General features: G+C 38.6%; 1 protein-coding gene across 9 annotated transcripts in view; it reads left to right on the forward strand.

Moving 5' to 3' along the window:
• The window catches only part of FARS2 (phenylalanyl-tRNA synthetase 2, mitochondrial), a 241,277-nt gene that overhangs the window by 130,931 nt on the left and 97,576 nt on the right, over positions 1-12,770 (forward strand). For all 9 annotated transcript variants that reach the window (XM_039386529.1, XM_039386527.1, XM_039386526.1 and 6 more), the window contains one exon: positions 11,148-11,308. In XM_039386529.1, coding sequence (XP_039242463.1) covers positions 11,148-11,308 — 161 coding nt within the window. The remainder of the gene's footprint in view (positions 1-11,147; positions 11,309-12,770) is intronic.

Below are 12,770 nucleotides of genomic sequence, written 5' to 3' on the forward strand. Positions count from 1 at the left end.
GGAACTTTTCCATGTTTTACGGAGGTCTGTGTATTTTGGTTTTTTTCCTGTTGTCTTCAGTGGGCATCAGATTATATAGTGCTCTAGTTTTGAGTCAACCTCTAGTCAAGTCTAATTACATCTTTAGCCCACCTTATTTGCAGGTTTGACTGCTCATTGAAGGAGACTGTTGTTTTGGGAGGGGAAGAAAAAGGCATACAAGATGTGTCTATGTTCAGTAAATAGTACTCCCTTTCTCAGAGGTTGGGCCTGTGATAGAGCACTACTTGAGTGAAGAGGGTCAGACACCTTCATCCAAAGGAGTTTGTTTAGCTGTGGCTTCCTCCAAAAACTTGCAGTTAGTGCAGGCTCTCTGGTACCATGAGTTTGCTGTCAGCTGAACTCGTCCAGTGCTCACCATGAGGTGGGCATGGCTGAGTCAGGCTCTCTGCAGTTCAGTCCAGGGCTCTAGGCATCCCTCAGCACCTTCCCAGGACACAGGAGGCTCGCTCTCTTTAAACCTTTGTGCTGTGTCCTAGCAAGACAGAAAGAGAAACCTTCATCCTGGGAGGAACCCCTGTTGGATGGAGGAGCACTAGGAAGGTTTAGGAAGCAAAGGACGTAGCTAAGTTTACTTCTTCTCCTGTGAAGGACCACTATGCGATTCAGTTTCCAGGATGATCATTTGTCTGTGGATGAATTTGAACTGTGAGGTGTAGGGTTCCACTCATACAAGTGTCTGCCTCACTAAGGCAGTAGCTGGAAAGCAGGAAATGGCTGCCTTTAATGACAGCAGGCAAGAACAGTCTGTGCACTTGAATACTGCTCTGCCTTCTCTTCCTTCCTGACCAAAAAAGTTGAGTGTAGCAGCATCTCTGAACTCAAACTTTTTGCATGTGGCTGCTCACTGTGAGCTCTTTATTGTCCCAGTGCCTGACTTCAGACCATGGGATCTGATTTGCAGAAACGTTGAGTGCTCACAGCTGTAGCTGTAGTAGTAGGGAGTTGTTCTTTGAACATACTAAACCCCATGTCATGCTTGGTGCTCAGCAACAACAGGCCCCAAGTATTTCAGATTTGGAGCAAAATTAATAGATGCTTTTGATCTTAAGTCTCTGTGCCCAAGTTCCAGCTGCAATACAGGAGGCAGTAATACTTCCCCAAATCACAAAGGCATGCAGAAGAAGAAGAAGAAAAAAATCTTTAATATTTTGCAAGCATTAAAATATTATGGAACTGAATACTTCACTGGGAAGCTCATAAAAGAAAGAATGTGTCTTCAGAGCTGTGCTTGAATATTGCTCAGTGCAAAAGGCACTTGGGGTACATGTTCAGCAATGCAACGAATGCAAGCAGGGATCATTAACCATTGTCTCTTCTGTGTGCCGAACAGAGCAAAGTTTCGTGGAAAGATTAATACTTGTTTGTCTCATTGAAGACAGCATCATAATGTATTGCTAAGATGAAAACATCTTAGTGTTCCTCAGGCAATCTTAATTCTAGCATTTCAGAATGTCTGAATGTGTCATTGAAACGCCAACTTGTGTGTTAAGGCTCACTTTTGTGGCCCATTTTCTGGTTGTTTTAAATTGAAAACTGAAAAATGGAAGTATTCTGTTGTATATCATCACATTCTTATGAGTCATCTGTGTAATACAATTACAAGTTTTTTAGAGTAATTCTGTCTGTATATACCTCTATTACATATACAAAATATTAGATATAATTGAGAATTTATATGAACATAGTGGGAGAAATATGGGGATTTTTTCAAGCAGCTGTGGATGATTGTGTGCTTTATGTGGCAGTCTTTGCCTTCTTGGAATCTTTTCTAAGGAAAATCTGTCCTCCTTCAAAGGTAAATAAAGCTGTTGGTCTCTGTGTAGTGGTGTGAACTGCTATATACAGTATATATACCTAGGTAGAGAGTAGTTACAGGGCTATCCTGCAGCCCATCCTTTTGCAGTGAACGTTCTCTTCATTTCTGGCTGTTAGTGGTCTATTTCTACTCTAAGGCTGTAGCTCCAGCAATACATGGAGAGGTTGTCTGTGGGATACTAATGTGTATATATGTGTAGATCACCAGCTGGACATCCTCAGTGTATCAGTAACTGAATGTAACACCTAGTGTAATAGAACACACAATCTGTGTAGGGGAGAGGTCGGCTGCTGTAGGTGTGCTGTAGATGTTCTTCATACCGGCAGAACCAACTTCTTGCTGCAAGACTTGTGCTGTAGGGTTGTTGTAGTCATGCCGTTTTGCTAGAAAGAACTGCAGAGCATAATCTACTTCATTTGTGTATTTTATTGCTTGTATATCTATTTCCATCATCTTTTACATGCCTTGTCAGCTGCATGGCAAGAGTGAGCAAGAAGCTTCTGCAAAATGTACAGCTAAGGTGCTTCAGCAAATTATTTCAAGGATTTCAAGCAAAATCTTTCCTCTGTGTTTTCCTCAGCTTTTCTTATGTAGTTTAGATGGGACTTCACAATATTACATTTCTTCCAACTCAACAGTGTAGAAGCTGGTAGTACTGCATTGTGTGAAACTCAATCAAGCACTTCATGCCAAATTGTAATACAATTTATGTCACTTCTTAAGGAATGGTTGTATTTCAGAAAAATAATTATTAACTTAAATGTTCTACTCATAAGTAAAAAGAGCATGGAGGCCTGTCTGTATTAGGTATGATGGTCCTGTAGTGTTACAGATGAATGACTTGAAATAAATTACATATAGATTTTTTTAAGAAGTGGCTATAGGCAGCAGGAGGGAAATAAGGACGAGAGTACTCGAAACATAATTTCCATTGTATTTGTGTCATCTGAATTCCAAAATCATGAAAGAAATCGCTAGAAATGAGGAAACTAATTAAAAGAAATCAGAGAAAGAAATTCTAAAGAGATTAGCACGAGGTGATTGCTCTGAGATGAAAGATTTTTGTTATCTTCCTTGTAATTATACAGCGATGTTTGTTTCATGATAAAACTTGAAGTTGAAATGGATGCATAGAGTCAAATTCATCTAATCTGATTTACATGTCTAAAAGTAAGTGTTTATCTATACATTTCTTATTATAGAGTGAATAATTATTTGTGATATTTTCTCCACATTTACAGTAGAACTGAAGGATCTGTTTTAGACCAGATTCTTAACAATGTGTAGCAGTGAAGTAGCCAACAGTATCCCCCAGAATTATGCTTCTCAGTATTTTCTTGCAGAAGCCTCCCCAAATTCAAGAATACATTAATAGCCATCAAGTTGTAAAAGAGCAGGTTTGACTTCAAAACATGAATGGAGTAGGAGTGAGAACTCTTTTGCCTAGAGTAAAACCCTTCAGTTCCTGTCCCAGAAGAGCTCTAGACATAGCAGTGCCACTGAGCAGGTGTAGGATTAGGCACAACTCAAGTTCTTTCCTTGGTGATGCAGTTCAAAGGGTTGTGGTCACACAGAAGTCAAGCAGTGCTCTACAAGCTAAAGAAACTGATTTGTAAGTTCAGGTTTTTCTCATCTTAGTGTTCCTCAGAACATGAGCGTGAGAGTGGAAATGGAGGAGATTTTAGGCCCAGACAGAAGAGCAGGTCATGGCTCACTATGTCTTTTCCTGAGGCACAGAACTGAGTCTCTTGAGGTGTCTGTTAGTGCTACAGCTATATAATTCCCGTTTTATGCATGCCTTGTGTACAAAATGTACCAGCAGACTACATTTTTGTAGTTGAGCATCTGTAGCTGTGTTATAGATGCAGATAAAGGTATTTGCTGGTGTCCAGGTAGACAAATGCCAACTGGAAACACTATATTTAGGAGCAATAAGAGAAATGTGAGAGGGTCGCTTTGTGACATTATCTGCAGATCCTGTTTGGTAGTGTCTATAAATATATATTTAAATCTTATCCATGTCTTTAATAGCATAAGACCTATTGGTGGAAAAGATTTTGTCCAGGAATGTGCAATGGTTTAATTTTTTCAGATGGGAGATCAATACGTAGGCATGGGTTGTGAAGACAGTCATGCTTTGAAGAGCCCTTCCTGAACAAAAGTAAGAAATGTCCTTTGAGTTATTGTAGCACAGGGCTGATGGAGTAGTTCCTCTAGTAAGAAGAAAGGAAAATTGAGGGTAATGCTTATGAAAAAATTTTTCCAGCCCATGCTATATGAGAATACATTTAGGTTGTGATTTTTTAAAAATAAATAAATTGTATGTACCTGGGATCTTGTCAGAACTCTTACAAAACACTGTAGTGGGATTCTGTTGGAGTTCATAGCGTATATACGCTGCACTTCACTTTGAAATCTTCTTATAGCTTTACCATCAGAATGCTGAAGAGCTATTGACAGAGAGATTTTGAAATTCAATGCTTTACATTTATTATGTGTCTTACCTAAACCATACTAGGAAAGGAAGGACTATTGTCCCAACCCCAATTATAAGGCAAGTGATGCCTACATGATCATAAGGCTTTTCATGACTTTCTTCTCTAGAATGAGCTTGTGGCAGAAGAGTTAAATAATAAATTTTATCTGCCTATTATTTTTATATATTGTAGAGCCAAGGAACTCCAGTCATAAGCCCAAGGCTTCTTTATGGTAGGTGCTGTAGAAACACAAAATGTCAGTCCCTGCCTGTAGAAGTTGAATTTATTGTGCAGTGTCAGGCTTTCAGATTAACTGTGAGAGCATGCTGCTATCAACTGAACGTGTTTTTTAACCTTTTGATATATTTACAGGTGTTCTGGCCGTTCTGATTCTTGAAGAGGAATATCAAACAGATGCTAAGAGCATCCTGTGCTACGATAGATAAACTGCTGCCTCTGTATCTTTCGAGGATGTCTTAATCTCTTGAAGACTGTAACACGTTGTGATGATCTTTGCATTCTTGAGCCTTGCTCTGTCAGTTGTTCTGGAGGGAAAGATAGTTTTGTAAGACACTAAACAGTCAACTTTGGTGAAATTTTGCCAGCAAAGTTGCATCTGGGGGCAATAAATATATATGAAGTGAATTTGTCCAACTGTACTTATACCTCTGAAAAAATGAGATTCATAATTGAATTCCCGAATTATACTGTGGATGTGGTCTTTCTGCCAAGTAGCAGCCCCTCATGTATTTCTTTATAGCTGTTATTTTTTTCAAATCTACATGGTTCCAGCTTCTAGGGAGATTTAACAGTATTAAAAGATTTTAAAAGACTCAAAACCTCAAAATCCAACTTTGCCTGAATGAACAAAACATTAAGAGAGGAATTGGAGTTTGCTTTTACATACACAGAACAAAAAGAGCAATACTGGAGCCTGCAGGCAGAGCCAGGGTTAATAGACCCAAGGAGTCAATTAATTTTTTGCTCTGACATAAATTAGGACAGCAAATTGCACTGTCATCTGTGGAGATTGTCCAGTCTTGAGACAGGGATAAAGGAAAAGACCTTGAAAACTAAACAAGCCATTGTAACAGCTATGTAGACTGAAGTACAGAGAAAAGGAAGACCATATACCATAGAAGTGTTTACAGTTAATGACTGATGTCTTGTATTGCTCTTGGGAGTTAAGTGGATACTTTATCTTACATAATTTGAAAGGTTGAATGGTAAATGGTATTGCTGTGTACGGTTATGAACTCTTAAAAAATATCCAAGGGTTTAAGTAAGATTCTGTTTAATGGTGGTTTTGTCACTGATTTTGTTGTGTTTGAATATTTAGGAGGGCTTGTGGGAATGGGCAAGATGGCCTCAGGCAAAGGTAGAAAGATGGAAACGAGCGAAGGAGGAGGACTGAGAAATTCATAGCTTCAGAAGCAGAAAGATAAAAAGAGTTGGAAACTGAAAGTATCGCTTTGAGGTGGGAAAAAATAGGGGAAGTTCTTCCTTGCTATTGTTTTGGTTCACTCTTTCCTCTTCTTGCTGATCTAGTTTTCCTGTCCTCTTCTGCTCTGGTCATCCATTTCCCCTGTCAGAAATGTTTTCCTCCCAGCTGTTTGGCCTGGTGAAATACAGATAAAATGGTAGAATGAATGTTAATTATATAGTGGAAGAAGGTAGAATCCAGTGGTTGGCTTCCCTGGGTAGAAATTTTTTAAACAGGCTATTCCTTTAGTATGTAGGCAGCTCTTTTGGTTATAGAACAAAAATAAACATAGTTATTAAAAACTTATTCAAAGCCTTTAAAATTCTTTTGCTTAGTTTTCAAATGGAGAGAACAGAACAGATCAGTCTGACCCAGGAGACATAGCTGTGGTCTCAAAGTGACAATTATTGTTAGAAAATTATTCCACATAGGAGATTTAGAAAGATAAGTTCTCTTTCCACAGAATAGGCATAATTGAATGTTTACTTCCTTACTTGAGTTCTTGAGGAGTGGCTTTCTTAGTATGCATAGTCTGAAAGCCAAATCCTCATTTTAGGATGTAATTTAAGCTGAATTGCGCACAGGAGCCTGAATTCATCAGTTTAACAGAGTTACAAGAGAACAATACGACAGTTTTGAATTTTGCTTTCAATGAGGAGAGGAGATCAGAGGAAACTCTGATAAGCTTTTTGGCCTCAGTTGCTTAACACCCCAGCCATCTGACTTTGCACTTTCAGAAGCTCCTCTCTATTAGACTGATACCTTAGTATTACTTTTTTTTTATGTAAAACCTTTGACTCCCAACAATACAGGAGTTATGAAGTAGAAAATAATTTAAAATGGCTTATTTTTAGAATGAGTAAACATGGTTTGCCTCATTGCTGTGGCACTCATGTAGAATGCACATTCCTAGTCTCTAGCAATAAGTAAATATTTATTTTGCAGAAGCTGTTTTTCAAAGCCTTGTTCATAAGCTGTCCATTAATCACATAGAGCTCGAATGTGGGCATAGGTATTTGTTACCAGAATTTCTGATGTTTTGTGTCAAGTCACATGTTCCTTATATCTATAATTTACTTTCTATGCAGTTTAAAGCTCTGATTTGTTTTGTAAAACACGATGTGTAGTCTATGTGTCCTTGAGAATCTGTTCACCCCTCTTCCCACCATTTTAGTTCCAGGATTTTCTCCATTAATAGTCATAGTTTGGACGGAAAGAAGGAGATCAAATTCAGGTCTTTGCTTCTGGAACTCATCCCAGATTTCAGCTACTCACACTTTGGGTATAATAATTTTTGTGCATTTTATGAAGAACACCTTGTATGCAGGCTGTTGTGTGCTCCTGACTTTGCCTCAATCCAAGATCAAAATTTAATTTCTTTCACTTTGCAGTAACTGCTGAGTATAACAATTTGAAGACCCAATTTAGGCTCTATTGAAAGAAAGATTTCTTTATTGGCAGTTTTACAGAAGTAGCGAAGACTCTTAAATAAAAGCCAGTATAGATATTAAAATAAGTGTGACTGGAATGTAAACCAAAAGGGCTTTGTCAACCTGTTCCTAATACTACGTTGCAAAATATGTCTTAAAATTGTCGTACAGGGCAGAATGTCTTGCCTCACACTCCTTGAGAAGTGTTTCTGTCTGTGGGTGTTTCTGAGGATTCTGGGTGATATAATCCATAGATTCTGGCAGATCATTATATATGCCTTAGTGAATAATTAGGAAGATTCCCATCCTGACTGATCAAATTTAACTTGCATTTAACATTTCTTTTTGGAGAATTGGTCTACATTTACATGTAAACTGATTCACCTAGGCTCGAAGCTTTAAGACCAGGACAAATAGATATGACTTACCAAGGAAGATGAGGACTCTTGAGCTCCTCTGTGACACATGGCTGTGATGATGCAACCCTTCTGAGGTCAGATTTGGTCTGTCTCAGCCCCTACTGTGGGAAACCTCTCAAACCAATTCATTCTTTCTTGTTCCATCTTTGGCTACCTAACAAGCAAAGCTTCCAGCCATTTTCTTCTGGTGGGTAGTCAGATTTTTCACGTGTGGCAGCAGGAGCCTGGAAGTGTACAAACCTTTGAGGGCCAGTTGGGGAAAGCTCCTATGTAAGGAGGGCTTTATCTGTTCGACTGTGTTATTTCAAGCAGTCATTCTATGATTGCCCCACCAAATTCCTGGAATCTGCTGCTTTGGCCAGGTCTCATCAGAACATCAGCCTGGTTTTGCCACATTTAAAGCTATTCTGTGCTCATTCCTTCTATCATATTGACTCACATTCACTTGACTTCTTTGCATAATACTTGCCAAAATTCAGTGCATTTAAACATGTATTTGTGCTGGGAAAAGCTTTGGGTTGCTCTCTCACTCAACAGGATGATTACCTACATGTTTAATTTCTAAGCCACCTGGTCATTTCCAGTGAAGAATATGTTTACAAGCATGCTTTAGTCTTATTGAGCCCCCTAAGCATTCTTCAGATGCTTTAAGTCAATGTTACATTAACTTGGAGTATTACGAATAGCAAGTTGGAGAAGAGGTCAGAGGCAAAATAACTGAAGATTCATAGTGCAGTGGAGATGTGCTAATGCTGATTTGAGGAGGAATTTTAATAATCTGAATTTTCCTTTTTCTTTTCTTTTTTTTTCCCTCCCTCTGTCTGAGTAGAGGGAATTCTTCACTGACACAGCTTTCACTGTGGACACTTGAGAAGTTTGTGGTCTGGGGGCTGATAACTGTGCAAGGATCATCCAAAAGACAAGTTTGGTGACTAGGTGTTTATTCACAGCTCAGATGACAATGCTCAGAGCTGCTAGCAGATAGAATTTTTTTGTCTGGTACAAAGTGCAAAGACCTGTGATGTATGCCAGTCCTTCTTAAAAAAAAGAAAAGAAATTGCCAATATAAAATCAAAACATTCATTGCAGAATTAAAGTACATAACAAATCAATTAGGTATATATTGTGAGGGGAAAAAAATATTACAGTGAAAACTATTCTTATATCAAAGTATTAAAAAAGCACAAGTCTTAAATGTAAAGCTCTGCTAATCAGAATATTGTTCTGCTTATATTCTGTCACATTCTTTTTTTTCCCTATCTGATCTACCAGTAATAATACAGTATGATTACCAGTAATTACCAGTAATGTGGGGAAGGAGGAGCATCGCCCCCATCATGTATACTTAAATGAGCATCAGTGAATTAATTAACACTGATGCTTAATCTGGCATCTTTAGGTTTCAGGTTTAATGCTTCTGTTGAAATTAAACAGTGACCATTCAGAACCCTCATGGATATTGCTACAGGTGCTCTACTTTACCTCTGGAGAAGGGGATGGATTGTATTAATCAGCCTACAGAAATACCCATATTATGTGAAAGTCTGGCACTTCTGAAATGAACAGTTTTGTCACTGAGGCAGGAGCCGATGATCTAGGAAAGGCAAGCTGGAAATTTGGGGACGCAACAAGATTGCAATGAATTATCTTCCCTTTTTACATAGCCATAAAAATGTAATTACTGTAATATATGGGTATATGGAGAGAAATAGTACTTTCAGCTTGGAAAAGAAACAGTTTATGGTTTATGCTTAAAATCAAAACTCAAAATCCTGCCCAAACACAAATTTCAATACATTCTGTGGCGTCACTATTTCTTCTCTAAAAATAACTCAATCAACAGTAGCAAGCTTTGCAGTTCTTCATGTAATAGCTCAAAGTCTATTGCTTGATATAAGCATATTGTTTGGAGCAGCTCTGCCACGAGGTACCTTTTCGGTTCACACCTGGTCCTCTGTTTCTTAGGACTTCCACAATTCAGTTGACAAACTGTCTGCTTTCAAAGGTCAGAAAGTGCAAAATCTTGCTTTATGAGCACACAAGAAGGGACAAGGCAAAATACCTAGACTCCTCTGTGAAGTACTCTTAGAAAGTTAACTAAATTCCTGTGGCATTGCAATACTGCTGAGGCTGCAGGTGAGACTCAGAGAGGTTCTGCTGAGGACCTGTTTTTCCAGAAAAATAGGCAGGTTCAAGTGAATTAATAGAATTGAAGTGATGAGTGTGTCTCTTTTCCCAAGCTTGTTATGCCTGCCTCTGTTTAAATGGGACTTGGGCTTGTTTTAGTCTCAACATTGAACATGACAGCATACATAAGGATGTCAGCCGTGCCCAAATAACAGGAGCTGTCTCCTTTCTGATAGCAGAGACAGGGGTCAGAAAGGAGACTTCTGCTTCCAGCATCCTCCATGATGGTGGGGAAGCTGCCAAGCTCAAGGTTTCAAAAAAATTAGCTTAAATTAATACTGGCCAGGGAGGGACTGGTGTAGCCCTGGTCTAGATGCACAGCTGCAAGATGACTCGGGAGCACACTGCCAGTGCTGATGGTGACGAGTCAGTTCTGTCACACATGCACACATCCTTTCAGCATAAGTGTATTTATTTAGGCATTTGTTTAAGTTTTTAAAAGCTCTGAGCCTTTGCCAGGGCTTCTGGGCTCCCAGCTTATTTCAAAATCAGTAGGATGATGGCTAAACATAGAGTTAGTTCCTGGTGTTGAAAAAAATCCCTGTTTAATGACTCAGTGCTCCTGCACTGGAAATGAACGAAGGTATGAATATTTACTTTCCTGAAAGAAATGTTGCATCATTAATATCCGTACAGTTCTTCTTTATTAAATATGCTCATCTTTTCATATTTGGTGCTGCATAAAAGAGAATTGTGTATGTGAGAGCAGTGGCTTTTCCCAGGAGCAGCAGCTCAGAAGTTCCCTGGTTGGAGGTGTAATACTAATGCGACAGTGCCTCACATCCCATTGCTCTGTTTCTTCCAGAAGCCTCAAAAGAGGCAGTTATGATCCTTTGAAATGCTGGTAATGATGTTAGTGCTACATAGGCTTGACTTGGTCTGTGAGACCAAGGAAAATATTCTGAACAGGGAATTCATGTGTCTCTTTTTAAACACAACTCAGTCAAGTGTGGAAATGCTCAGCTCTAATGATAGTAAACGGAAGTGATGTATAGCGTTACGTAGCATTTCTCAAGCCTGGCTGAAACTTTAGATACAAACCACCATGGCTGTGGCTTTGCTTTATTACAACTTTTGGTTCCTGGACATAGTGATGTGCTCAGTCTTGCTGCAGTTTTTGATGGAAGTAGAATCTGTCCTGTAGCCTTTAGATCTTTCGTTTGGCAGCTGTAGGATTTTCTGTCTTGTCACTTCCCCTTTTTTTTTTCCTCTTGGGCGAACATTTTATCAGTAATTTTCCATGTTGTGAACTTAAGCTCTTGAATTTTTATCTTGTTTGTTTGTGTATTGCAGCTGGTGCTCAGGATAAAATTGGCTGGGCATTTGGCTTGGGTTTGGAGAGGCTGGCCATGATCCTGTATGATATCCCTGACATCCGACTGTTCTGGAGTGAAGATGAACGCTTCTTGAAACAATTTATTGGGCCTCACATTTGGCAAAAAATAAAGTTCCAGGTAAAATAACAAATATATGATAATAATTTACTGTCAGTTAGAAGTATGTGTATCCCTAGAGAATATCACATAATTGAAATTCTGTGCCATTATCTGATTAGGTTTTAAAACAACAGCTTTACAGCTATCACGATTCTCTGATACACTGCAATAAAATCCAGCTTTTGATGATAACATTTTTTTCGACCAGATAATATTGTAAGTTCCTGCTGATACCCAGTGAACATCCCTGGTATGAGTAATGCTTAAACACATATTTAACTTCTAAATATATCCAGAATAGGGATTGATTAAGACCTATGTCTGATTTGGTTATGTTCTTGAATTGTGTCTCAAGAATTCTGTTTCATTATAAATATGTGTCTGATGAAGAGCATTCAAAGATCATAACACATTCCCAGTTTTTTCCCATTGTTTTCACTCTACATTCATTGAAGTCAATGTGAGTTTGCAATGTTAAACTTTGGCAAAATGCTTTGTGAACATGTCTTGCCATTTTCAAGATGTCAGCTCTTTTCCCCAGGTGACTGGTGGGGAGAGTGCAGGCTGAGCTTGTATTTGTTTTGTAACTCCTCTACTGAGGTGATTTTGTAGTTAACAACTTCATCTTACTTTTCTGTACTTACAAAGCAATCAGGCATAACTGTATTGAGTGGAATTGCTACTTTCATAATACTCTTCAGCATCAGCATGGTAAGGTTCAAGTCAGGTGTCATCAGCTGGTCTTTGGGAGAGTTGAGCTGATGTAGCTTTGTAGATGCTTGGTGAAGTCTGAAGTGCTAAAGCAGCAAAATACTTTTTGCTGCTGCCTTTTACCATTTTACTTGCTTTCTTTGTAAACAGCTTGATTATGTTCTTTTAAGAACTGAAAATATAAAAGGGGAAATCAACAGTGTAGTACTTAGGTGATGTTTGACTAGTCTCTACATTGAATCAGTAGCAGCATCCTTTTTTTTTTAATTCATGGCAATTCCCACACATCTTCTCTGGTATAGTCAAAAGCGTTTGAGATAGGTTTGGCGGGTGGGTTTCGGTTTTTTTGGTTGCAGTTTTTTGGTTTGGGTAAGAGTTTGGGAATTTTTTTTGATTGGTTGGTTTTGGTTGTTTTTTTTTTTATTATTTTCTTTGGTGATAGCTGGCATTAGGGTATTCAGCTTGTAGTTTATTATCACTTACAGAAAGAAGACAGTTTTTTGCCACTGTTCCTAAACATAGATCTGCTTGTAGGTTTCCTTAACCTCTTACAGAATGTTTGTTCTTTTCGATAAGGAATGTTCAAATCTCCTTTTCAGGTCCTGTCTTTCTCACTGGCGTTGCTCCTGAGGTTGTGGCTTGATTTATAGATTGCAGTCTGATCTCTGAGAGGGGGTTGCTTGTCTGATTTCTCTAAGTTGCATATAATCTTCATGTTCAGCTTCAGATAAGTCAGGTGTAGTGAGTCAATCTGAAGATGCCAGAGCCA

This window comes from Pipra filicauda, unplaced genomic scaffold (genome assembly GCF_003945595.2).
Source record: "Pipra filicauda isolate LSUMZ 115617 unplaced genomic scaffold, ASM394559v2 scaffold48_size3843733_pilon, whole genome shotgun sequence".
Classification (NCBI taxonomy): Eukaryota; Metazoa; Chordata; class Aves; order Passeriformes; family Pipridae; genus Pipra; species Pipra filicauda.